This window comes from Dendrobates tinctorius, unplaced genomic scaffold, assembly GCF_039654945.1.
Source record: "Dendrobates tinctorius isolate UK_male_01 unplaced genomic scaffold, ASM3965494v1 ptg000054l, whole genome shotgun sequence".
Lineage (NCBI taxonomy): Eukaryota > Metazoa > Chordata > Amphibia > Anura > Dendrobatidae > Dendrobates > Dendrobates tinctorius.
The window spans coordinates 18985609-19010602 of record NW_027361722.1 but is presented as its reverse complement, the minus strand read 5'-3'; the positions used below and the strand labels follow the sequence as shown (position 1 = coordinate 19010602).

The following is a 24994-nucleotide window of genomic DNA, read 5'->3' as shown; positions in this document are numbered from 1 at the left end:
CCCTCCGGCCCGGAGCGGACCGCGATGGAGGAGTATATCTCAGAAAGCCTGTGTAAAGGTCACACCCGTCCCTCTGTCTCTCCTGTGGCGGCTGGATTCTTTTTTGTAAAAAAAAGATGGTGGTTTGCGTCCATGCCTTGATTTTCGGGAATTAAATAAGATTACGGTGAGAAATGCCTATCCCCTCCCACTCATTCCTAATCTGTACTATCAATGATCTGGGGCCAAGTGGTTTTGAAAATTGGGAGCATATAACCTTATCCGTATTCGGGAGGGGGATGAGTGGAAAACAGCATTTCTCACCTCTGAGGGTTTATTTGAGAATTTGGTCATGCCCTTTGGTCTCACGAATGCACCAGCAGTTTTTCAGAATTTTATTAACCATGTCTTTGCTGACTTCATTGGGCACTTTATGGTAGTTTATTTAGATGATATTCTCGTGTTGTCATCTGACAAACAAGCTCACATGGATCATCAACGTGCAGTTCTCCAGAGATTATGGGAGAACTCTCTGTTTGCTAAGCCTGAAAAATGCTCATTTTTCACCCAAGAGCTGTCCTTTCTGGGGTTTATCTTGTCTGCCAAGGGGTTTCTTATGGACCCTGGAAAGGTATAGGCCATTGTTGATTGGGTGCAACCCAGAGACCTTAAGGGTCTTCAGCATTTTTTGGGGTTTGTCAACTATTATCATAAATTCATTAAGGGGTTTTCTCAGGTGGTCTAACCCCTCACTGATCTCACTCGGATGGTTGCTGATCTCAAAAACTGGTCTGCTCCAGCAGTGGCGGCTTTTTCTTCATTAAAATAATGTTTTATGTCTGCCCATGTATTGATCCAGCGCGTGATCCGTCTGAACCATTCATTGTTGAGGTGGATGCGTCGGCGGTGGGAGTGGGGGCAATATTGTCCCAAGGACCCCTCACTTTAACTAACTTAAGACCATGTGCCTTTTTCTCGAATAAATTTTCTCCTGCTGAGAGAAATTACAATGTCAGGAATTGGGAGTTATTAGCCATAAAACTGGCTTTTGAAGAATGGAGGCACTTTTTGGAGGGGTCTGTTCATCGGATCACGGTGATTACGGACCACAAGAACTTGTCCTATATTGAGTCTGCCAAACGTTTGACTACTATACAGGCGAGGTGGTCACTTTTTTTTTCACGCTTTCATTTTTCCATCATCTTCCGACCTGGTTCCAAGAATATCAAGGCTGGTGCCTTATTTCGCAGCTTGGATTCAATATCACCACCGAATCTCCTTCCTCCATTCTTCAGCACGGGGTGGTCATTGCTGGGGTGTCCTCAGAATTGGAGCAGGAGATTCGTGAGGCTCAGGCTCTTGCTCATCCGTCTTTGACTGATAATAAGCTCTTCGGTCCTGTTCAATACCGGTTGAGAGTGCTCCGAGAGTTTCATGATTCTGCTCTCAGTCGGCATCCTGGAATCTCAGCCACCCGGAGAGCTATTGCTAGGCTGTTTTGCTGGTCCTCTATGGCCTTTGATGTTGCCGTGTTTGTGTCTACTTGTGATACGTGTGCTCGTGCTAAAGTCTCCAATAACCGGCCGGCCGGGGAATTGGTGCCATTGCCAATTCCGGATAGACCTTGGACTCATTTGTCCATGGATTTTATCACTGATCTCCGTCCTTCCCATGGTAAAGGGGTGGTCTGGGTGGTGGTTGACAGATTCAGTATGCAGGCGCATTTTGTACCAATGGCAGGACTGCCGAATGCAGAGACACTATCTAAGTTGTTTGTGGAGCACGTTGTGCGGTTACATGGCGTGCCTCTGAGTGTGGTTTCTGATAGAGGGGTACAATTTGTGTCCAAATTTTGGAGGGCTTTTCGTAAAAGGTTGGGTGTTAGCTTAACCTTCTCCTCGGCCTATCATCCCGAGACCAATGGTCAGACAGAGAGGACCAATCAGTCACTTGAACAAATTTTGCTGTGTCTTGCCACGTCTCAGCAGGATGATTGGTACTCTTCATTGCTCGTGGCTTAGTTTGCATTTAATAATCAGATTAAAGTGAATCTGTCACCTCATTTTTCCGATATGAGATGCGACCACCGCCATCAGGGGCTTATCTACAGCATTCTGCAATGCTGTAGATAAGCCCCCGATGTAACCTGAAAGATAAGAAAAATGAGTTAGATTATACTCACCCGGGCTCCCATCTTCTAGCGATGACGTCCTCCTCCTTACTTCTGCCGCGGCTCCTGCGCAGGCATACTATATCTGCCCTATTGTGGGCAGAGTAAAGTACTGCAGTGCACAGGTGCCGGACCTCTCTGACCTTTCCCGGCACCTGCGCTCTGCAGTACTCTGCTCTGCCCTCAATAAGGCAGATACAGTACGCCTGCGCAGGAGCCGCCGCAGAAGTCAGGAGGAGGACATCATCACTAGAAGATGTGAGGCGCCGGACCGGACACCCATCGGAGCCCCGGGTGAGTATAATCTATCTCGTTTTTCTTATCTTTCAGGTTACATCAGGGGCTTATCTACTGCATTACAGAATGCTGTAGATAAGCCCCTGATGGCGGTGGCCGCATCTCATATCGGAAAAATGAGGTGACAGATTTCTTTTAATCGGTCCACTGGTACCTCTCCCTTCTTTTGTAACTACGGTTTTCACCCACATTTTGGCGAATTTTCCAGGCTGGATGCAGGATGTCTGGGGGCAGAATCGGCAGTTCAACAATTGGGTAAGGTTTGGAGGGAGGTCCAGAGGAACATTGGGGAGGCTCAGGGCAAACATAAACTTTTTGCCAATAAGCGACGGTTTTTGGGACCTGTATTTCTGGTAGGCGATAAAGTGTCGTTGTCTACCAAGAACATATGGTTGAAGGTTCCTTCTGTTAAGCGGGGTCCCAAGTTTATTGGTCCTTATGAAATCTTTAAAGTTGCCAATCCAGTTGCCTTTCGTTTGCGCCTACCTCCGTCGATTCGGATCCCCAATGTGTTCCATAAGTCCCTCCTTAAGTCATTTGTACCTTCCTCTGTTGGGTCACCATCCCTTCTGCCACCTGTCTCTGTGGATGGCCAGACTGAGTATGAAGTGGAAAGGATTGTGGATTCTCGCTTGGTCCAACATTCACTTCAGTATTTTGTTCATTGGAGGGGTTATGGCCCTGAGGATCGATCATGGGTCCCTGCGAGATCTGTCCATGCTGATCGCTTGATTTGGACCTGGGAAGCCTAGGGGTCCGGTGGCCCCTCCTTTAGAGGAGAATACTGTCATGATCCAGGCCGGGCTTTGTATCCTGTCACTCTTTCCCGGTCTGATCATGGTTTGGGTTAACTTTTCTCTGCCTCGTTCTGGCTTCAGGCCGACTATTTCTCTCCACTGCATCCTGCAGGCGGTGTCAGTTGTTTCTGCCTATGGCATGTGTAGCTGACTCTGCTTGCCCTGATTGGTCCTGCTGCTTTTGCTGACTGTACCCGAGTCTGTTTATTCCCCTCTTCCCGTCCCGACTTTGTTCCCCTTTTCGTGTTTGGACTCCCTGGTATTTGATTTGGCTTGGACTCTGACCTGCTATTTGTCTCTTGTCTTTGACATATCTGCTCCTGACTGGTATTGACCCATTTGGCTTGTTTCTGACTCTGTGCTTGTTTTATTCCTTTGGTACTGCGCTACAAACTAATGTCGACCCGGCTTGTTTTACTTTTCTGCTGCCATATGATGGTAGCCTCGCTGCTGCGCTGCAGGTCTGCTCTTGCCGTGTGCAGTCCTTCCTCCACTCTATTGCCATCTAGTGGAGCTTGCATCTACCTGCATAGCAGCAGCGTGACAATAACTACTATAATTCTGCCCCATATGAAGAATTATCCAGTACCCAGGAAGTGTTAGAGAATTTCCGATTCCTAACTAATAACTGTCATCACATAATACCAATATTAATACATGAATGGTTTCAGGTAACTGGGGAATTTTGGCCACTAGAGGCAGAAGTTTTCCACATTTCCACCAAGTCTGCAGGGACCTTCTCCATTGTGTCCTCCGTCCTCATTGGGATTAATGAGTCGCTTCCACTGATGAATATTGCTGCAATGCTTGACAACATTGTCATTCGTTTACCAGAAGTAATCAGCATCAAGATAAATGGTAATTACTATGATTACTATTACTATGAGACATTCAGTTATGAACAATCTTCTGTAGATTTTGGGTGGACGTAGATATAGAGTTACCTAATCCAATTCTGACTGCCTGCAGCCACCACTAGAGGGAGCTAAAGACATAACATGTTCAATAATAAATTGTACGCAGGAAGGTCCTGAGCTCCCCCTAGTGGAGGCTGCAGGCAGTCAGAATTGCATTATCTTAGTCTATTAATGCTGGGGATTTGGAGCTTTGTGTCAGAGCAGTGGCGCTATGACCACTATCCAGTTTATGTCACATTTTCACTTCATTTCATTGTCTATTACCAGAAAACGTTTTTTTTGTGGGGGGGAGGTTATAATATGTGCAGATGGGCAAGTATTACACACAACAGATTATATATATTGTGTACTGTCATTGTCTCACCAGACTTGAATGAATGCCTTCATCCAGAGTTCAGCAGCTGCTTATCCTATCAGGAGTGTATTAATGTGGAGGGTTCCTACAACTGCACAAACAAGAATCATTCAGAGTCCGTGCAGCAAATTACAACACAACCAGGTAACTCCGAACCGCGAAACCGGGGATAAATATAAAGAACGATAGATAGATTGTGTGAGGCAGTGCGGGGAATTATAGGCTAGGGCTGTTATGTATCCCCTAGAACTTGCTCAGAAGCTGGAGAGCATTATAATTACAACCACATTTGTGGTTACAATGCAAAATAAAAGTAAGTGTGAACTTGGTCAAGTTATTTTACCATGTCAGATTTAGGAAAAAAAATGATATGGGCTTTTATTTTTGGAGAGACCTATAGGATTGGTAGTGGGGCGGGTCTCTCCCTCCACTCACGGTTTTGGAGGTGGCCCATATCCACGATCGCCATTTAAACTCTGTTGTCGGGTGTCCCAGGACAAGGGGCTCGTTCCCTGTCCCTAATGCTGTTCACTGGATTACTTCTGATGGTGAAGATGCCGGCACCACATACCTTGCCTTAGCTCCTGAATCTGCCCTCAGTCTGTACACTTACCCCACCCAGGGAAGAGGGCAGTAGTAGTGTACCATAATACACCAACCAAATTAATAATAATGAATATTTTTATATAGCGCTAACATATTCCGCAGCGCTTTACAGTTTGCACACATTATCATCACTGTCCCCAATGGGGCTCACAATCTAAATTCTCTATCAGTATGTCTCTGAAATGTGGGAGAAAACCGGAGAACCCGGAGGAAACCCACGCAAACACAGGGAGAAAATACAAACTCCTTGCAGATGTTGTCCTTGGTGGGATTCGAAACCAGGACCCCAGCGCTGCAAGGCTGCAGTGCTAAACACTGAGCCACCGTGCTGCCCCATTATCAAAGTAATATGAAAAGGGTTAGTGAAAAATACCAAATATGCACACATCAATAGCAGAAGAATGCACAGGGGAGTGGAGAATGGAGTTAAACCAAAGTATGAGAAAAAAGAGAATTATCACACACTCAAAACCTATCAACAGTCACAGATAAATCCACCAAACACCTTATCTAATAACCACCAACAACCTTCAGCCATGCAGCATAAGCTATCTCTGACAATGAGTGCTAGCTAGGACCCAGATTATATAGGAGTTGGGAGTGGCTAACAGTGCGCAGCTGAGAGCCTTAATGTAGGAAGTCTTCCAGGAGCTCTCAACTGAGCAGATTAAGCCCCGCACTGCTAAAATAAATTTACACCATTTAATATGAAGATGAAGTGCTTCTAATCCATGCAGGAGTGGGATAAATCAGACGCTACTGTCTTCTGGCTTCTCTCTGTCACAGTAAACCCATGACATCAGTGTTTTGGTTTGCAAGCTGGGGAGCAGGAGCTCTGTGCAGCACAGGTCTGTGTGACACTGAACACAGGGTAGAGCCAGAGAAAACAAAGCCACCGACGCATCCACGAGAGACTCACAGCACCGGAGTGTTATGGACAATCTGGCTTCGAACTGGAGGATAACGTTTGCCTTTTTGTTGTGAGTTGCCAAAATAAAGACTGTTAAGTTGGACTATCCTGGATCACTGCCTCTGCACCGCTCTGTGTGAACACAGCTGCACTACAATACATAGAGGGATGGATAGGCAGAAGACTTGCAGTCTACAGCAGCTGCAGGCTTATGCACACTGTTTACTTGCAGGTAGTTCCTCTCTAGTCTGCATTGTATGATATCTCAGTTATTTCTTGAAACCCTCCATCTTGTGATGATGCAGATAATGATTTCTGCTTTTCACAAGTAAGAAAACATTAAATATCCCTCAATATCTGAGTGCTGAATGATTGTACAGAAAGCTGAAATCTGCAGCAGGTTACGGATGCAGATACAAATAGTAAGAGCACAGTCAATGTAAAGTCTGTCTTCTCTAATATTCATCATGTACCAGCCTGCAGTGGCGTAACTGGAGACCGATGGACCCCTGTGCAAAATGAGGACTTGCCCTCACCACCCCCTGCATGTTGGTCAGACATATGGGCTCTTGTGTTTTAAATCTTATAAGGACATACGTGTCCCCCCATCCTGGGTCCATTCCTGGTATATATGTCAACCAACTTCATATATGTCCCCCATCCTGCTCTATATTGCCCTCATCCTGGTATATATGTCCTTCTTCCTGGGTCCCATCCTGGTATATATGTCCCTCATCCTGGTATATATGTCCCCCATCCCGCGCCCCATCCTGATATATATGTCCATCATCCTGGTATGTATATACCGTAATTAAAGTTTCTAGAAAACATCATTACTCATCACATTGTCCGTGTGTGATCATTTTGAGCCCTAGGTCCATCCCCAGTCAACAAACAGAAGGATCAGAGGGGATTTCCTGGTTCATTGTGGTTCTCCATTTTTCTCCAAGTTTAGGCCATCAATTTTATATTCTGGAAAACCCCTTTAAATGTCACACCTCCATATTAAGCCCACCATGGAAGTAATTGTGCACTCTGTCTCCCTTCTTATTTTCAGGCCCTATCCCTCTCTCTCGACCATCTCAGCCACCGCCGTTCTCCAGCCATCCTAACTTCTCATCTATAGACCCTGGCTCTCATCCATCTCACCCGCTGCTGTCCTCCAGCCATCCTACCTCCTCATCTATAGACCTTGGCTCTCATCCATCTCACCCGCTGCCGTCCTCCAGCCATCCTACCTCCTTATCTATAAACCCTGGCTCTCATCCATCTCACCCGCTGCCGTCCTCCAGCCATCCTACCTCCTCATCTATAAACCCTGGCTCTCATCCATCTCACCCGCTGCCGTCCTCTAGCCATCCTACCTCCTCATCTATAAACCCTGGCTCTCATCCATCTCACCCGCTGCCGTCCTCCAGCCATCCTACCTCCTCATCTATAGACCCTGGCCCTCGTCCAACTTATCTGCCGTTCTCCAGCAATCCTACCACGCAAGACGTGACTTATGACAGCGCTACCGCCGCCCCCTGCCGTAAGTATACCTCATCATATATTCATACAGTTGTGCTCAAAACTTTACATACCCCAGCAGAATTTTTGCTTTCTTGACCTTTTTTCAGAGAATATGAATGATGGCACCAAAACTTCTTCTCCAATCATGGTTAGTGGTTGGGTGAAGCCATTTATTGTCAAACTACTGTGTTTTCTCTTTTTAAATCATAATGACAACCCAAAACATTCAAATGACCCTGATCAAAAGTTTACATACTCCATTTCTTAATACCGTGAATTGCCCCCTCTAACATCAAAGACAGCTTGAAGTCTTTTGTGGTAGTTGTGGATGAGGTTCTTTATTTTCTCAGATGGTAAAACTGCCCACTCTTCTTGGCAAAAAATCCTCCAGTTCCTGTAATTTCCTGGACTGTCTAGCATGAACTGCGCGCTTGAGATCTCCCCAGAGTGGCTCAATGATATTGAGGTCTGGAGACTGAGATGGCCACTCCAGAACCTTCACTTTGTTCTACTATAGTCAATGACAGGTCGACTTGGCCTTGTGTTTTGGATTGTTGTCATGTTGGAACGTCCAAGTACGTCCCATGCGCAGCTTCCGGGCTGATGATTGCAAATTTGCCTCCAGTATTTGCTGATAATGTGCTGCATTCATCTTTCCCTCAACTTTGACCAAGTTTCCTGTGCCTTTGTAGCTGACACATCTCCAAAACATCAGCGATCCACCTCTGTGTTTTACAGTAGGAATGGTGTTCCTTTCATCATAGGCCTTGTAGACCTCTCTCCAAATGTAACGTTTATGGTTGTGGCCAAAAAGTTTGATTTTGATCTTGTTACTCCAAATTACCTTGTTCCAGAAGTTTTGAGGCTTGTCTCTGTGCTGTGTTGTGTATTGTAGGTGAGATACTTTGTGGCATTTGTGCAGTAATGGCTTTCTTCTGATGACTCGACCATGCAGTCCATTTTTCTTCAAGTGCCTCCTTGTTGTGCATCTCGAAACAACCACACCGTTTTCAGAGAGTCCAGTATTTCAGCTGATGTTATTTGTGGGTTTTTCTTTGCATCCCAAACAATTTTCCTGGCAGTTGTGGACGATATATTTGTTGGTCTACTTGACCTTGGTTTTGTTTTTACAGAGCCCCTGATTTTCCAATTGTTAATCACAGTTTGAACGCTGCTGACTGGCATTATCAATTCCTTGGATATCTTTTTGTATCCCTTTCCTGTTTTATACAGTTCAACTAACTTTTCCCATATATCCGTTGACAATTCTTTTGCTTTCCTCATGACTCACAATCTAGAAATGTCAGTGGCTGGATGAAAGATGCAAGAGTCTGTCTGGATCCCAGAAACTCACTCAGCTGTTATGCACACACACTGATTACAAGCAAACAGGTCACAGGTGAGGATGTTAACATTAGCAGCCATTCAAACCCATTTGGGTCAACATCTGTGCATGTTATCAGGTCAAAATCATGAGGGTATGTGAACTTTTGATCAGGGTCACTTGGATGTTTTGGGTTGGCATTATTTAAAAAGAGAAAACACAGTAGTCTGACAATAAATGGCTTCATGCAACCACTAACCATGAGTGGAGAAAAAGATTTGGTGTTATCATTCATATTCTCTGAAAAAAGGCCAAGAAAGCAAAAATTCTGCCGGGGTATGTAAACTTTTGAGCACAACTGTAGATATCTTTCATTTCCAATAGTAGGTTTTATTTTTGAAAGTTTTTCACTTTTTTTTTTTACCATTTTGTTAACTATTTTAGTATTTTTCTACAAAAAAAAGTATTACTATTAGCATTCACCAATGTAGAGCACAGCCCTAAGTGTTGGCCATTTTTGAGACCCATATATATATTTTTTCCATTAATGCAGCTGTGTAAATGCGTGTTTTTTTTTTTATCTGGTGAGATGACATTTTTATTGAATCCATTTTGGGGTCCATACAATGTTTTAATCGCTTTTTATTGCACTTCTTGGGGGATTTACTGTGCCTGGAAAAAAAAGGGCAATTCTGATGTTCTGACTTTTCAATTTTTGTCTCCACGGATAAATAAATCAATTTTATCGTTTCAAAGATCCAATTTTTCCAGATGGTGCAATATCAAATGTTTATATATTTTTGAATGAGGTGGGGTAATTTAAACTTTTAGACTTTTTTTTTTAAATCTTTTTTTTTTTTCTTTTTTTTGTCAACCTGCAAAACTGCAGTATATAGAAGAAATGATGTTTTCCTCCAGTAAACCAAAGACTAGAATGTCAATCTATTTCCACATCTAGATGGGGTCAGAATTAGTTAGCATCACCAGATCATACCACTTAGTTGCCGCTGTCAGAGATTGGCAGCAGCGTTTAAGTGGTTCAACAAAACCGATGGAAGGAAATATTACCAGCAGCGGCCCTGTATGGATCGGGCTCGACTCCTGAGCCTGCTACATACGCTCGCCCCAGCCAAGTCCTATCTATGAAAAATTCTAAAAGTTCACATTTTTTCCTCTTTCTCATTTAAGGAAAATGTTAAAAGAAAAAATAATTTTTTTTGGTATCTCTGCATCTGTAAATGTCTGATTTGTCAAAATATAAAATTATTTTTTGCCCATACTGTAAACGCTGTAAAAAAAAAATACAAAAATTGATAATATTGACACCTTATTCAGTCACCTTCCCGAAAAAAAATAAAATAAAAAGTGATCGAAAGTCACACGTAAAACTAAATAGTACAGCTCAAAAAAAATAATGGAAAAATAAAAAAAAAAACTGTATGGGTCTTAGCAAAAAAAAAATAAATAAATAAAAGTTCTAAATTTTTAAAATATCAATAAAGTAGAAAATCAATATAAATCTGATTTCCCGAAAAAATGGAATAAAAAGTGGTTGAAAAAGTCCTATATGTACAATAGATAGTACAGCTTGAAAAATAATATTGGAAAAATTAAAGAAAAAGTTATGGGTCTCAGCAAAACAAAAAAAAAAAATAAAAGTTCAGAATTTTTGAAAAAGCAAAAAAGTATAAAAACAAAGCTTTTTTTCCCTTTTTTTTCAGTATGTTAAATGGATTCTACTAACGCTTCCTGTCCTTGTAGATTGCTCCACATTCCACAATCACAGCATCTTTAACGTCACCAGCGGTGGTTTCCATCTACACTGGATCACCGACTGCCCCGAGGATTTCACGTATAATGTCCAAGTGTCAGGAAAAGGATTTAATCAGAGTAAAACCGTCATGGGAACCTCAATGGAGATGCAAGGACTGCAGGCCGGGGAGCTGTATACCGCACAGGTGACATTTAACGACTGCAATGGACTGGTACAACTGTGGAATGGAAGAGTAAAAACAGGTAATTTCATACAAATATCATATAAACCTTGTATTTTCTCCAGAGTAAGCAAGAACATACAGTGCAACTAGCTATCCACTAGAGGGCAGGCTAAGACTTTTAATGTATCATATAGTCTCTATAGTCCACAGGTCTGGTCTAGGCAACCTCTCAACTGTTGGGTGGTAATAATAACTTGCTCTGATTTCTTAGAGACGTGTGTAAGTTTTTATAATATATATATACTACTCAAAAAAATAAAGGGAACACAAACAGCCTGTTGCAAATGGAATAGTGTTCCCTTTATTTCTTTATTTTTTTGAGCAGTGTGTAATATATTCTTCTCCCCATGGACCAGTGTTTGCCGGCCTTCTCCCCATGAACCAGTGTGTGCCGGCCTTCTCCCCATGAACCGGTGTGTGCCGACCTTCTCCCCATGAACCGTTGTGTGCCGACCTTCTCCCCATGAACCGGTGTGTGCCGACCTTCTCCCCATGAACCGGTGTGTGCCGACCTCCCCGTGAACCGGTGTGTGCCGACCTTCCCCCCATGAACCAGTGTTTGCCGACCTTCTCCCCATGAACCGTTGTGTGCCGACCTTCTCCCCATGAACTGGTGTGTGCCGATCTTCTCTCCATGAATCGGTGTGTGCCGACCTTCTCTCCATGAATCGGTGTGTGCCGACCTTCTCCCCGTGAACCAGTGTGTGCCGACCTTCTCCCCATGAACCGGTGTGTGCCGACCTTCTCTCCTTGGACCGGTGTGTGCCGACCTCCCCATGAACCAGTGTTTGCCGACCTTCTCCCCATGAACCGATGTGTGCCAGTCTTCTCCCCATGAACCGGTGTGTGCCGACCTTCTCCCCATGAACCGGTGTGTGCTGACCTTCTATCTATGAACCGGTGTGTACTGACCTTCTTCCCATGAACCGGTGTTTACTGACCTTCTCCCCATGAACATTTCTGTGCCGACCTTCTATCTATGAACCGGTGTGTACTGACCTCCCCATGAACCGGTGTCTGTCGACCTTCTCCCCATGAACCGGTGTGTGCCGACCTTCTCTCCATGAACCTGTGTGTGCCGACCTTCTCCCCATGAACCGGTGTGTGCCGACCTTCTCTCCATGAACCTGTGTGTGCCGACCTTCTCCCCATGAACCGGTGTGTGCCGACCTTCTCCCCATGTACCTATGTGTGCTGACCTTCTCTCTATGAACTGGTGTGTGCCGACCTTCTCTCTATGAACCGGTGTGTACTGACCTTCTCCCCATGAACCGGTGTGTGCCATCTCACGAACTGGTGTGTGCCGATCTTCTCCCCATGAACTGGTGTGTGCCGACCTTCTCTCCATGAACCTGTGTGTGCCGACCTTCTCCCCATGAACCGGTGTGTGCCGACCTTCTCCCCATGAACCGGTGTGTGCCGACCTTCTCCCCATGAACCGGTGTGTGCCGACCTTCTCCCCATGAACCGGTGTGTGCCGACCTTCTCCCCATGTACCTATGTGTGCTGACCTTCTCTCTATGAACTGGTGTGTGCCGACCTTCTCTCTATGAACCGGTGTGTACTGACCTTCTCCCCATGAACCGGTGTGTGCCATCTCACGAACCGGTGTGTGCCGATCTTCTCCCCATGAACTGGTGTGTGCCGACCTTCTCTCTATGAACCGGTGTGTGCCGACCTTCTCCACATGAACTGGTGTGTGCTGACCTTCTCTCTATGAACTGATGTGTGCCGACCTTCTCCCTATGAACGAGTGTGGGCCGACTTTCTCCCCATAAACCGGTGTGTGCTGACCTTCTCCCCATGAACCGGTGTGTGCTGACCTTCTCCCCATGAACCGGTGTGTGCCGACATTCTCTCTATGAACCGGTGTGTGCTGACTTTCTCCCCATGAACTGTTATGTGCTGACCTTCTCCCCATGAATCGGTGTGTGCCGACCTTCTCTCCATGAACCGGTGTGTGCCGACCTTCTCTCCATGGACCGGTGTGTGCCGACCTTCTCCCTATGAACCGGTGTGTGCCGACCTTCTCCCTATGAACCGGTGTGTGCCGACCTTCTCCCTTTGAACCGGTGTGTGCCGACCTCCCCATGAACCGGTGTGTGTGCTGACCTTCTCCCTATGAACCGGTGTGTGCCGACCTTCTCCCTTTGAACCGGTGTGTGCCGACCTCCCCATGAACCGGTGTGTGTGCTGACCTTCTCCCCATGAATCGGTGTGTGCCGACCTTCTCCCCATGAACCGGTGTGTGCCGACCTTCTCTCCATGAACCGGTGTGTGCCAACCTTCTCCCTATGAACCGGTGTGTGCTGACTTTCTCCCCATGAACTGGTGTGTGCCGACCTTCTCCCTATGAACCGGTGTGTGCTGACTTTCTCCCCATAAACCCGTGTGTTCCGACCTTCTCCCTATGAACCGGTGTGTGCTGACTTTCTCCCCATAAACCCGTGTGTTCCGACCTTCTCTCTATGAACCGGTGTGTGCTGACTTTCTCCCCATGAACTATTATGTGCTGACCTTCTCCCCATGAATCGTTGTGTGCCGACCTTCTCCCTTTGAACCGGTGTGTGCCGACCTCCCCATGAACCGGTGTGTGTGCTGACCTTCTCCCTATGAACCGGTGTGTGCCGACCTTCTCCCTTTGAACCGGTGTGTGCCGACCTCCCCATGAACCGGTGTGTGTGCTGACCTTCTCCCTATGAACCGGTGTGTGCCGACCTTCTCCCTTTGAACCGGTGTGTGCCGACCTCCCCATGAACCGGTGTGTGTGCTGACCTTCTCCCCATGAATCGGTGTGTGCCGACCTTCTCCCCATGAACCGGTGTGTGCCGACCTTCTCTCCATGAACCGGTGTGTGCCAACCTTCTCCCTATGAACCGGTGTGTGCTGACTTTCTCCCCATGAACTGGTGTGTGCCGACCTTCTCCCTATGAACCGGTGTGTGCTGACTTTCTCCCCATAAACCCGTGTGTTCCGACCTTCTCTCTATGAACCGGTGTGTGCTGACTTTCTCCCCATGAACTATTATGTGCTGACCTTCTCCCCATGAATCGTTGTGTGCCGAATTTCTCCCCATGAACCGGTGTGTGCCGACCTTCTCTCTATGAACTGGTGTGTGTGCTGACCTTCTCCCCATGAACTGGTGTGTGCCGACCTTCTCCCTATGAACTGGTGTGTGCCGACCTTCTCCCCATGAACTGGTGTGTGCCAACCTTCTCCCTATGAACCGGTGTGTGCTGACTTTCTCCACCGGTTCATGGGGAGAAAGTCGGCACACACCGGTTCATGCTCATATACACCGTACTTGGGGAGCTGTCCATAGTCAATCTGCAGCCACTGTGATGGGTAGAAAGCCAAAAAATGAAGAAAAATGCAGCACCTGTGGAATCTTAAAAAACCATAGTCCTTTATTGAATTAGTTGGACAAGGTCAGCATGAGGGCTAGGTGCGTGAACAACATGCAGGGAAAAAGACTACAGCGGTTTCGCGTCACACACGGTTCAACAGGTCCAGATGCATCAATTACAACGTCATATCCTTTTATAAGGCTTGTAATCAAAAACTTACCATACAACATTTACATATTCAAATTAAAAACAGCAATGAATGCAAAATTTTTTTAAAAAAAGAACAATGCAAAAAATACATCCAATTTACTGATTATAAGTTATCAACAACTATAATAAAGCAATATTACAGGAACGCAGAATAATCTAATCTATCATTTAACCCCAAAGCTCCTTGTGCATTGGTTTTTGATAATCCACCTTGCTTCTGTGGCGCCCCTGAGGGTTAGTCGCCACAGAGGTACTGCAACTCCTCCTGAGGTGTGGTGCCCCACCATCCAGGTAAGTTGGAGGCTCCTGACCACGCTCCAACACTCGCATCCCACACAACACGGTAGTTCAGCAAAGCCACATTGCGGCTCCCTGCTTGGAGTGTAGCAGAGCACCTTTGGTGGCTCCCTGCTTGGAACACGAAACGTGCTGGGAGGCGGGTGGAGTTTAGAATACATAAGAGTGGGAAGGTTTAGGATTTGAGGTCAGTCAGTCGGAGAGTCACTCAGAGAGGAGTGAGGAAAGAAGATCCCTGAGAGAGGGATGGAGGAAGGAGGTGTTGCAGCTGCCTAAGTGATCTGAGCCAGTTGGCACGGGAAAGGAAAGAAGGAGAAAGACGATGAACAGAAACCTGATCTTCCATAAGAAGGAAAGACTAGTACAGAACGTAGGAGAAAAAGGGAACAGAGGACGTGGGTTAGAGGAAGAACCCTGCCTAGAAGTTCTAAGCGCAAGGCCGGGGCCCGATCCCCGAGGTTGTATGGATACTAATGGTTCTGCAGCAGACACCGGTGGAGTAGTGCAGGGTTTCCCAACTCCAGTCCTCAAGGCACACCAACAGATCATGTTTTCAGGATTTCCTTAGTATTGCTCAGGTGATAATTGCTTCACCTGTGCAATACAAAGGAAATCCTGAAAACATGATCTGTTGGTGTGCCTTGAGGACTGGAGTTGGGAAACCCTGGAGTAGTGGGCTGTAAATGCACTACTCCCATCTAAGACTTGGGGGCACAACAGCAACACTGATACTGAGCCGGCACTCAGGAGTAAGGAGTCCCCGAAGCAGGCTACAGCTGTCTGCCGTACAAGTAGAGTTCTTGGGAACATCTGTCAGGAGGCACTCCAGTGTAACTCAGTACTAGGAGTACTTCACACTTAAAGGCGCTATAAGAGGAGACGATCAGAAAGGGACATGTTGGTGGAGTGTTGGAAGGGAGCATTCCATCTGACCTGGAGGTTGATTGAGCCTCTGACCCAGAGGACACAGCACGGAGGCAGGCATCTGTGTGCACTGCAGACTTTGGAACTACAAGCCCGGGTGTCCTCCATTCATTCCTGCACCAACACACCTGGTACCGCTACATCTGGGTACCAGCTTCTACACCGCCCGCACCTCTCAGCTACCCCTACATCCACACTGCCCTGGGACTACTGCTCCACCTGTGGGGAGCTTCACCATCTTGGCTGCAACACACCACCAGTCCCAGAGGATCTGCATGCAGCGTCGGCTTAACATCTCCCTTACCAAGCACCACAGGTGGCGTCACGAACTATTCATCAATTCTACTACATTGTTCTTTCACCCCCTTTTGCCATGGAGCCCCAGGGCCACGGACCGGGTCACAGCTTCCGTGACAACTCCCATTGAGATCAACGGGCCCGGCGCCGAGTACCCCGATAGCCCTGGCTGGGGCGCTCCACTTCACGTTGCAATAGTAATTTATTGTGATCACCACCTCCTGGTGGGAATTTCACCACTTCTCAACCTGCAAACATCACACAAGATGGGTTAGATCCATGCGCCTCCTCCGTAGTATAAAGCCTTCATTTTTTGGCTTTATACTACTTGTGGTGTCATGCAAGCACCGGATTAACCGTTTTGAATATCACCCAGTCGCCCGGATTTCAGATATCCATATCTCCACCAGTGAGTAGACTTTACTTGAGTGCCGATTTGCTGTTTCTCTCTGTTTACTGTGATGGGTAGTCTGGTCTTGGGGGGGCACAAGGCACCTTTAGGGTATGTTATCAAAGTCAGTAAACGCTGCGGGTTGGACGCTGCGTACAGCCGCAGTGTCCAACCTGCAGCGGCCAGAACTACTATAATACTGCTCCTATGTATAAGAATATAACTACTATAATACTGCTCCTATGTACAAGAATATATCTACTATAATACTGCCCCTATATACAAGAATATAACTACTATAATACTGCCTCTATGTACAAGAATATAACTACTATAATACTGCCCCTATGTACAAGAATATAACTACTATAATACTGCCCCTATGTACAAGAATATAACTACTATAATACTGCCCCATGTACAAGAATATAACTGCTATAATACTGTCCCCTATGTACAAGAATATAACTACTATAATACTGCCCCATGTACAAGAATATAACTACTATAATACTGCCTCTATGTACAAGAATATAACTACTATAATACTGCCCCATGTACAAGAATATAACTACTATAATACTGCCCCATGTACAAGAATATAACTACTATAATACTGCCCCTATGTACAAGAAAATAACTACTATAATACTGCCCCCTACGTACAAGAATATAACTACTATAATACTGCCCCTTTGTACAAGAATATAACTACTATAATACTGCCCCTATGTACAAGAATATAACTACCATAATACTGCCCCTATGTACAAGAATATAACTACTATAATACTGCTCCTATGTACAAGAATATAACTACTATAATACTGCTCCTATGTACAAGAATATAAGTACTATAATACTGCCCCCTATATACAAGAATATGACTACTATAATACTGCTCCATGTACAAGAATATAACTGCTATAATACTGTCCCCTATGTACAAGAATATAACTACTATAATACTGCCCCATGTACAAGAATATAACGACTATAATACTGCCCCATGTACAAGAATATAACTACTATAATACTGCCCCATGTACAAGAATATAACTACTATAATACTGCCCCATGTACAAGAATATAACTACTATAATACTGCCCCTATGTACAAGAATATAACTACTATAATACTGCCCCATGTACAAGAATATAACTACTATAATACTGCCCCCTACGTACAAGAATATAACTACTATAATACTGCCCCTATGTACAAGAATATAACTACTATAATACTGCCCCATGTACAAGAATATAACTACTATAATACTGCTCCTATGTACAAGAATATAACTACTATAATACTGCCCCTATGTACAAGAATATAACTACTATAATACTGCCCCTATGTACAAGAATATAACTACCATAATACTGCCCCTATGTACAAGAATATAACTACTATAATACTGCTCCTATGTACAAGAATATAACTACTATAATACTGCCCCCTATGTACAAGAATATAAGTACTATAATACTGCCCCCTATATACAAGAATATGACTACTATAATACTGCTCCTATGTACAAGAATATAACTACTATAATACTGCTCCTATGTGCAAGAATATAACTACTATAATACTGCCCCCTATGTACAAGAATATGACTACTATAATACTGCTCCTATGTACAAGAATATAACTACTATAATACTGCCCCCTATGTACAAGAATATAACTACTATAATACTGCCCCCTATATACAAGAATATGACTACTATAATACTGCTCCTATGTACAAGAATATAACTACTATAATACTGCTCCTATGTACAAGAATATAACTACTATAATACTGCTCCTATGTACAAGAATATAACTACTATAATACTGCTCCTATGTACAAGAATATAACTACTATAATACTGCTCCTATGTACAAGAATATAACTACTATAATACTGCCCCTATGTACAAGATTATAACTACTATAATACTGCCTCCTATGTATAAGAATATAACTACTATAATACTGCTCCTATGTACAAGAATATAACTACTATAATACTGCCCCCTATGTACAAGAATATAACTACTATAATACTGCCCCCTATATACAAGAATATAACTACTATAATACTGCCCCCTATATACAAGAATATAACTACTATAATACTGCCCCCTATATACAAGAATATAACTACTATAATACTGCCCCCTATATACAAGAATATAACTACTATAATACTGCTCCTATGTACAAGAATATAACTACTATAATACTGCCCCTATGTACAAGAATATAACTACTATAATACTGCCCCCTATGTACAAGAATATAACTACTATAATACTGCCCCTATATACAAGAATATAACTACTATAATACTGCCCCCTATATACAAGAATATAACTACTATAATACTGCCCCCTATATACAAGAATATAACTACTATAATACTGCCCCTATATACAAGAATATGACTACTATAATACTGCTCCTATGTACAAGAATATAACTACTATAATACTGCCCCCTATGTACAAGAATATAACTACTATAATACTGCCCCTATATACAAGAATATAACTACTATAATACTGCTCCTATGTGCAAGAATATAACTACTATAATACTGCCCCCTATATACAAGAATATGACTACTATAATACTGCTCCTATGTACAAGAATATAACTACTATAATACTGCCCCCTATGTACAAGAATATAACTACTATAATACTGCCCCCTATATACAAGAATATAACTACTATAATACTGCTCCTATGTGCAAGAATATAACTACTATAATACTGCCCCCTATATACAAGAATATGACTACTATAATACTGCTCCTATGTACAAGAATATAACTACTATAATACTGCCCCCTATGTACAAGAATATAACTACTATAATACTGCCCCCTATATACAAGAATATGACTACTATAATACTGCTCCTATGTACAAGAATATAACTACTATAATACTGCTCCTATGTACAAGAATATAACTACTATAATACTGCTCCTATGTACAAGAATATAACTACTATAATACTGCTCCTATGTACAAGAATATAACTACTATAATACTGCTCCTATGTACAAGAATATAACTACTATAATACTGCCCCTATGTACAAGAATATAACTACTATAATACTGCTCCTATGTACAAGAATATAACTACTATAATACTGCCCCTATGTACAAGATTATAACTACTATAATACTGCCTCCTATGTATAAGAATATAACTACTATAATACTGCTCCTATGTACAAGAATATAACTACTATAATACTGCCCCCTATGTACAAGAATATAACTACTATAATACTGCCCCCTATATACAAGAATATAACTACTATAATACTGCCCCTATATACAAGAATATAACTACTATAATACTGCCCCCTATATACAAGAATATAACTACTATAATACTGCTCCTATGTACAAGAATATAACTACTATAATACTGCCCCTATGTACAAGAATATAACTACTATAATACTGCCCCCTATGTACAAGAATATAACTACTATAATACTGCCCCTATATACAAGAATATAACTACTATAATACTGCCCCCTATATACAAGAATATAACTACTATAATACTGCCCCCTATATACAAGAATATAACTACTATAATACTGCCCCTATGTACAAGAATATAACTACTATAATACTGCCCCCTATGTACAAGAATATAACTACTATAATACTGCCCCCTATATACAAGAATATAACTACTATAATACTGCCCCCTATATACAAGAATATAACTACTATAATACTGCCCCCTATATACAAGAATATAACTACTATAATACTGCTCCTATGTACAAGAATATAACTACTATAATACTGCCCTCTATGTACAAGAATATAACTACTATAATACTGCCCCCTATGTACAAGAATATAACTACTATAATACTGCCCCTATATACAAGAATATAACTACTATAATACTGCCCCCTATATACAAGAATATAACTACTATAATACTGCCCCTATGTACAAGAATATAACTACTATAATACTGCCCCCTATGTACAAGAATATAACTACTATAATACTGCCCCCTATATACAAGAATATAACTACTATAATACTGCCCCCTATATACAAGAATATAACTACTATAATACTGCTCCTATGTACAAGAATATAACTACTATAATACTGCCCCTATGTACAAGAATATAACTACTATAATACTGCCCCCTATGTACAAGAATATAACTACTATAATACTGCCCCATGTACAAGAATATAACTACTATAATACTGCCCCTATGTACAAGAATATAACTACTATAATACTGCTCCTATGTACAGGAATATAACTATTATGCTGCTATATCAGCTCCTGCTCTGGTGCGTCCAGTTTATGAACTTGTTACACATACTTTATGACCATTTTAGTTTTTTCTTCTAGAGGCGCATACTCTAAATGCAACACTGAAGATTGAAAATTGGAACCTCACAGAATCTCTGATGGACCCCAGCTCTCCCGATTACACAGCTTTTCTTCAGAAGTTTATTTCAGAGGTACAGAGACTTTATCACTTTGTGTTGCTCCTTCATTGTAATGTATGTATTCGGCGTGTCTACAATATTGGTTTAGGTAGCTCCGTCTAGTGGAGGCCGCCTGCAGCCCAGAATTTAAAAGCGCTGTCATCTTTTTCACATAGGTAAAGCGTTCCCTATCCCGCGAGATTCCTCCTGAGCGGGTGTCGGTGGAGGTGGAGTCGCTGAGTGCCGGTAGCATCATCGTTTATTTTCGAATAATTGTCAATGACTCGGTCAATCTCACAGCCACGTCCTTCTCAGCCTTCAGTGATGAGTTTCACGTTGACCCAGGATCTATTGTAGTAACAGGTAATTGACAATCATACAACACACACAAATATATACATACATAACACACATATACATAAACAATACACAATACATGGAACACCCACATAAAATACAAATAATACACACACTAAGATAGAATACGTACACATGACACATACATATAATACACACTCTCACACATAATATACGGTATGTGTACCATACACACATACACTGACACACATCACAAATACACATAACGCAAGCATACATAGACATAACACAGAGACATAGATAACGTACACACACATAATATATACCTATTACACATACATAACACAACACATACATAACATACACATTACACACAACATGCACATACACACACACAATACAAACATGCATAACATAACCATTCAAACATAACAGACATAACATGAACACACATACATAGCATACACATTACACATACAGTATATGGATGTCACAGTGTAGAAGGATCATCATTATTCTCATTTGCGCATGAAAACACGAGAAGCAATGGGATGAAACTGAATGGGAGAAGATACAGATTAGATATTAGAAAAAAACTTCTTGACAGTTAGAGTGATCAATGAATGGAACAGGCGGCCACGAGAGGTGGTGAGTTCTCCTTCAATGGAAGTCTTCAAACAGAGGCTGGACAGACATTTGTTTGAGATGGTTTAGTGAGTCCTGCATTGAGCAGGGGGTTGGACACGATGACCCTTGACGTCCCTTCCAAATCTAACATTCTATTTTTTATGATATATTACACACACATAATATACACACACATAGCACACCAGACATGCATAACATACACATTACACATGCACACATAAATATACACACATACAGTTGTGCTCAAAAGTTTACATACCCCGGCACAATTTTTGCTTTCTTGGCCTTTTTTCAGAGAATATGAATGATAACACCAAAACTTTTTCTCCACTCATGGTTAGTGGTTGTGTGAAGCCATTTATTGTCAAACTACTGTGTTTTCTCTTTTTAAATCATAATAACAACCCAAAACATCCAAATGACCCTGATCAAAAGTTCACATACCCTGTGATTTTGACCTGATAACATGCAGAGAAGTTGTCACAAATGGGATTGAATGGCTACTAAAGGTACCATCCTCACCTGTGACCTGTTTGCTTGTAATCAGTGTGTGTGCTTAACAGCTGAGTGAGTTTCTCGTATCCAGACAGACTCTTGCGTCTTTCATCCAGCCACTGACGTTTCTGGATTGTGAGTCATGGGGGAAAGCAAAAGAATTGTCAATGGATCTATGGGAAAAGGTAGTTGAACTGTATAAAACAGGAAAGGGATACAAAAAGATATCCAAGGAATTGATAATGCCAGTCAGCAGCGTTCAAACTGTGATTAACAAATGGAAAATCAGGGGCTCTGTAAAAACAAAACCACGGTCAGGTAGACCAACAAAAAATGTCATCCACAACTGCCAGGAAAATAGTTTGAGATGCAAAGAAAAACCCACAAATAACATCAGCTGAAATACTGGATGCTCTGAAAACTAGCGGAGTGGCTGTTCCAAGATGCCCAATCAGGAGGCACTTGAAGAAAAATGGTCAAGTTGCCAGAAGAAAGCCATTACTGCGTAAATGCCACAAAGTGTCTTGCCTACAATATGAAAATCAGCACAGAGACAAGCTTCAAAACTTCTGGAAGAAGGTAATTTGGAGTGATGAGACCAAAATTGAACTTTTTGGCTGCAACCATAAACGTTAAATTTGGAGAGAGGTCAACAAGGCCTATGATGAAAGGAACACCATTCCTACTGTAAAGCATAGAGGTGGATCACTGTTGTTTTGGGGATGTGTGAGCAATACACGGTATTAAGAAACGGGGTATGTAAACTTTTGATCAGGGTCATTTGGATGTTTTGGGTTGTCATTATGATTTAAAAAGAGAAAAAACAGTAGTCTGACAATAAATGGCTTCACCCAACCACTGACCATGAGTGGAGAAAAAGTTTTGGTGTTGCCATTCATATTCTCTGAAAAAAGGCCAATAAAGCAAAAATTCTGCCGGGGTATGTAAACTTTTGAGCATAACTGTACATAACATACATACACATGAATATTAGGTCTCTTCCAGGGCGGGATAGTTTTCTCTCTAGTGTCAGCTGCTGGAGGTAACTAACTTTTAATTTAAGGATAAGAATTGCCCCTAGACCTCATCAGACGCCTCTCACCCAGCCAACCAGCACCCAGCTCTGACCTCTATCTTACGTCATGTGTGAGGTCTCGTTCACTTACAGGGTGGGATCCGGTCTTAGAATTGTCTGAGAATAGAGAGACAAACTATGGGAATTACACTGCAGACATATTACCTGCACGCACCTCCATAATAGTGACAGTCCTAGGACCGCGCACAGTCTCCCTCTAGTGGTGACTTGTGTAGTGACCTCCACAGCGTCTATCATTGTATATAAAGGCAAAGCATGCTGGGAAATAAAATAATAACTTGTTCTATTCTCTTATCTTATTTGCAGATTTAGATGAGTGTCTGTCACCGGCGGATAATGACTGTCACTTATATGCAAACTGCAAGAACCTGGAGGGGTCATACACCTGCCAATGCCATCCATCCTTTGTAGATAAAGACCCCAGCAGGCCTGGGAGGAACTGTGAGGGTGAGTAGAACTCTCCTGGATGCTTATATTAGGAAGAATTACCACTTTTCATTACCATTTTATTTTTTCTAACCATGTAGATTATTCTGTGCGGAAACATTTCTTGATATATTTTTATAGAGGCCTGAGCTCCATTTTTCTCTCATACAGATTTTCAAAAAGATAGTCACAAAGATTAATGATAAAATTGTCTCTTCCTACAGCAACCACTAGAGGGAGCCGAGCAGTAATCAGTAAGCTCCTAAGCTCCCTCTAGTGGCCAGAGTGATGTACTTTTATTTTAAGTTTATAATGGGGAATTGTCGAATGTATAAACAACCTATTAATCAGCACTAATGTTGGACTTGAAAAATAGAGTTAGAAGGTGCAGATACACTGTAAATTGGACATAAATTAGCATTAGATCTTCAGAATTAATGCTCTACCAATTCTGATGCCTTAATAAATTTCATTAAGATTGTGGCGATAAGCAGCTGCCACGTCCTATCTGCATTGCTTGCCTAAACAGAAGTTCACAGGCAAAAATTCCTCCATTTGATCCTTTATTTTTAGTAATCTTGCAATTTTCACAATGGCCACTAGGGCTATTTTAGATTTGTGATTCCTGTCTTTTCAGGAAAAGTTTTCAGCAGGCTCCTTATCATCACAGACAGGTAACAACAGGCATCTATAGATGGCAGATAACACAGCATTCACCAACCACAATAGGCGCTTTCACACCTGACTCTAATACTTTTCCATTTGCACACGCTCATTAGATGCTTGAATACAAAAGATAGGGTTAGGGTCTGTACATTGTGGCTAATGTACATGTGAATTTCCAGAAACCACAGGAAGTTTCAGTCTAAAATAAGCTGTTGGTGTGAGATTAGTTAGATGCTTGATTTTTATTTTTAATAAATATTGTGATATGTAAAAAAAATGAAAAATAAAAAAAAATACAGAAACCTGATTTAAATAGATAATTTTCTGATGACACAGTCCCTTTAAAGAAGACCTATCAGTAGTTCAAAAGTGGCTGGTTTTTGCGCTTATTTTATTCCCGTTCTTCCACCTGAATAGTCTACTTTTTGTATTTTTTAAATCCGCCATACGATTCCAGAGATATGAGCCTTTTTATTTGGTGCTAATATTTATGATTTTTACATGAAGGCGTGGCTCACAGGTTAATTA

The 24994-nt window shown here is 42.5% G+C and overlaps 1 protein-coding gene across 1 annotated transcript in view; it reads left to right on the top strand.

Moving 5' to 3' along the window:
* The window catches only part of UMODL1 (uromodulin like 1), a 78697-nt gene that overhangs the window by 27500 nt on the left and 26203 nt on the right, over positions 1-24994 (top strand). The window contains exons 5-11 of the mRNA XM_073577223.1: positions 3915-4101; positions 4528-4659; positions 7089-7562; positions 10629-10883; positions 20738-20850; positions 20994-21180; positions 23681-23821. Coding sequence (XP_073433324.1) covers positions 3915-4101; positions 4528-4659; positions 7089-7562; positions 10629-10883; positions 20738-20850; positions 20994-21180; positions 23681-23821 — 1489 coding nt within the window. The remainder of the gene's footprint in view (positions 1-3914; positions 4102-4527; positions 4660-7088; positions 7563-10628; positions 10884-20737; positions 20851-20993; positions 21181-23680; positions 23822-24994) is intronic.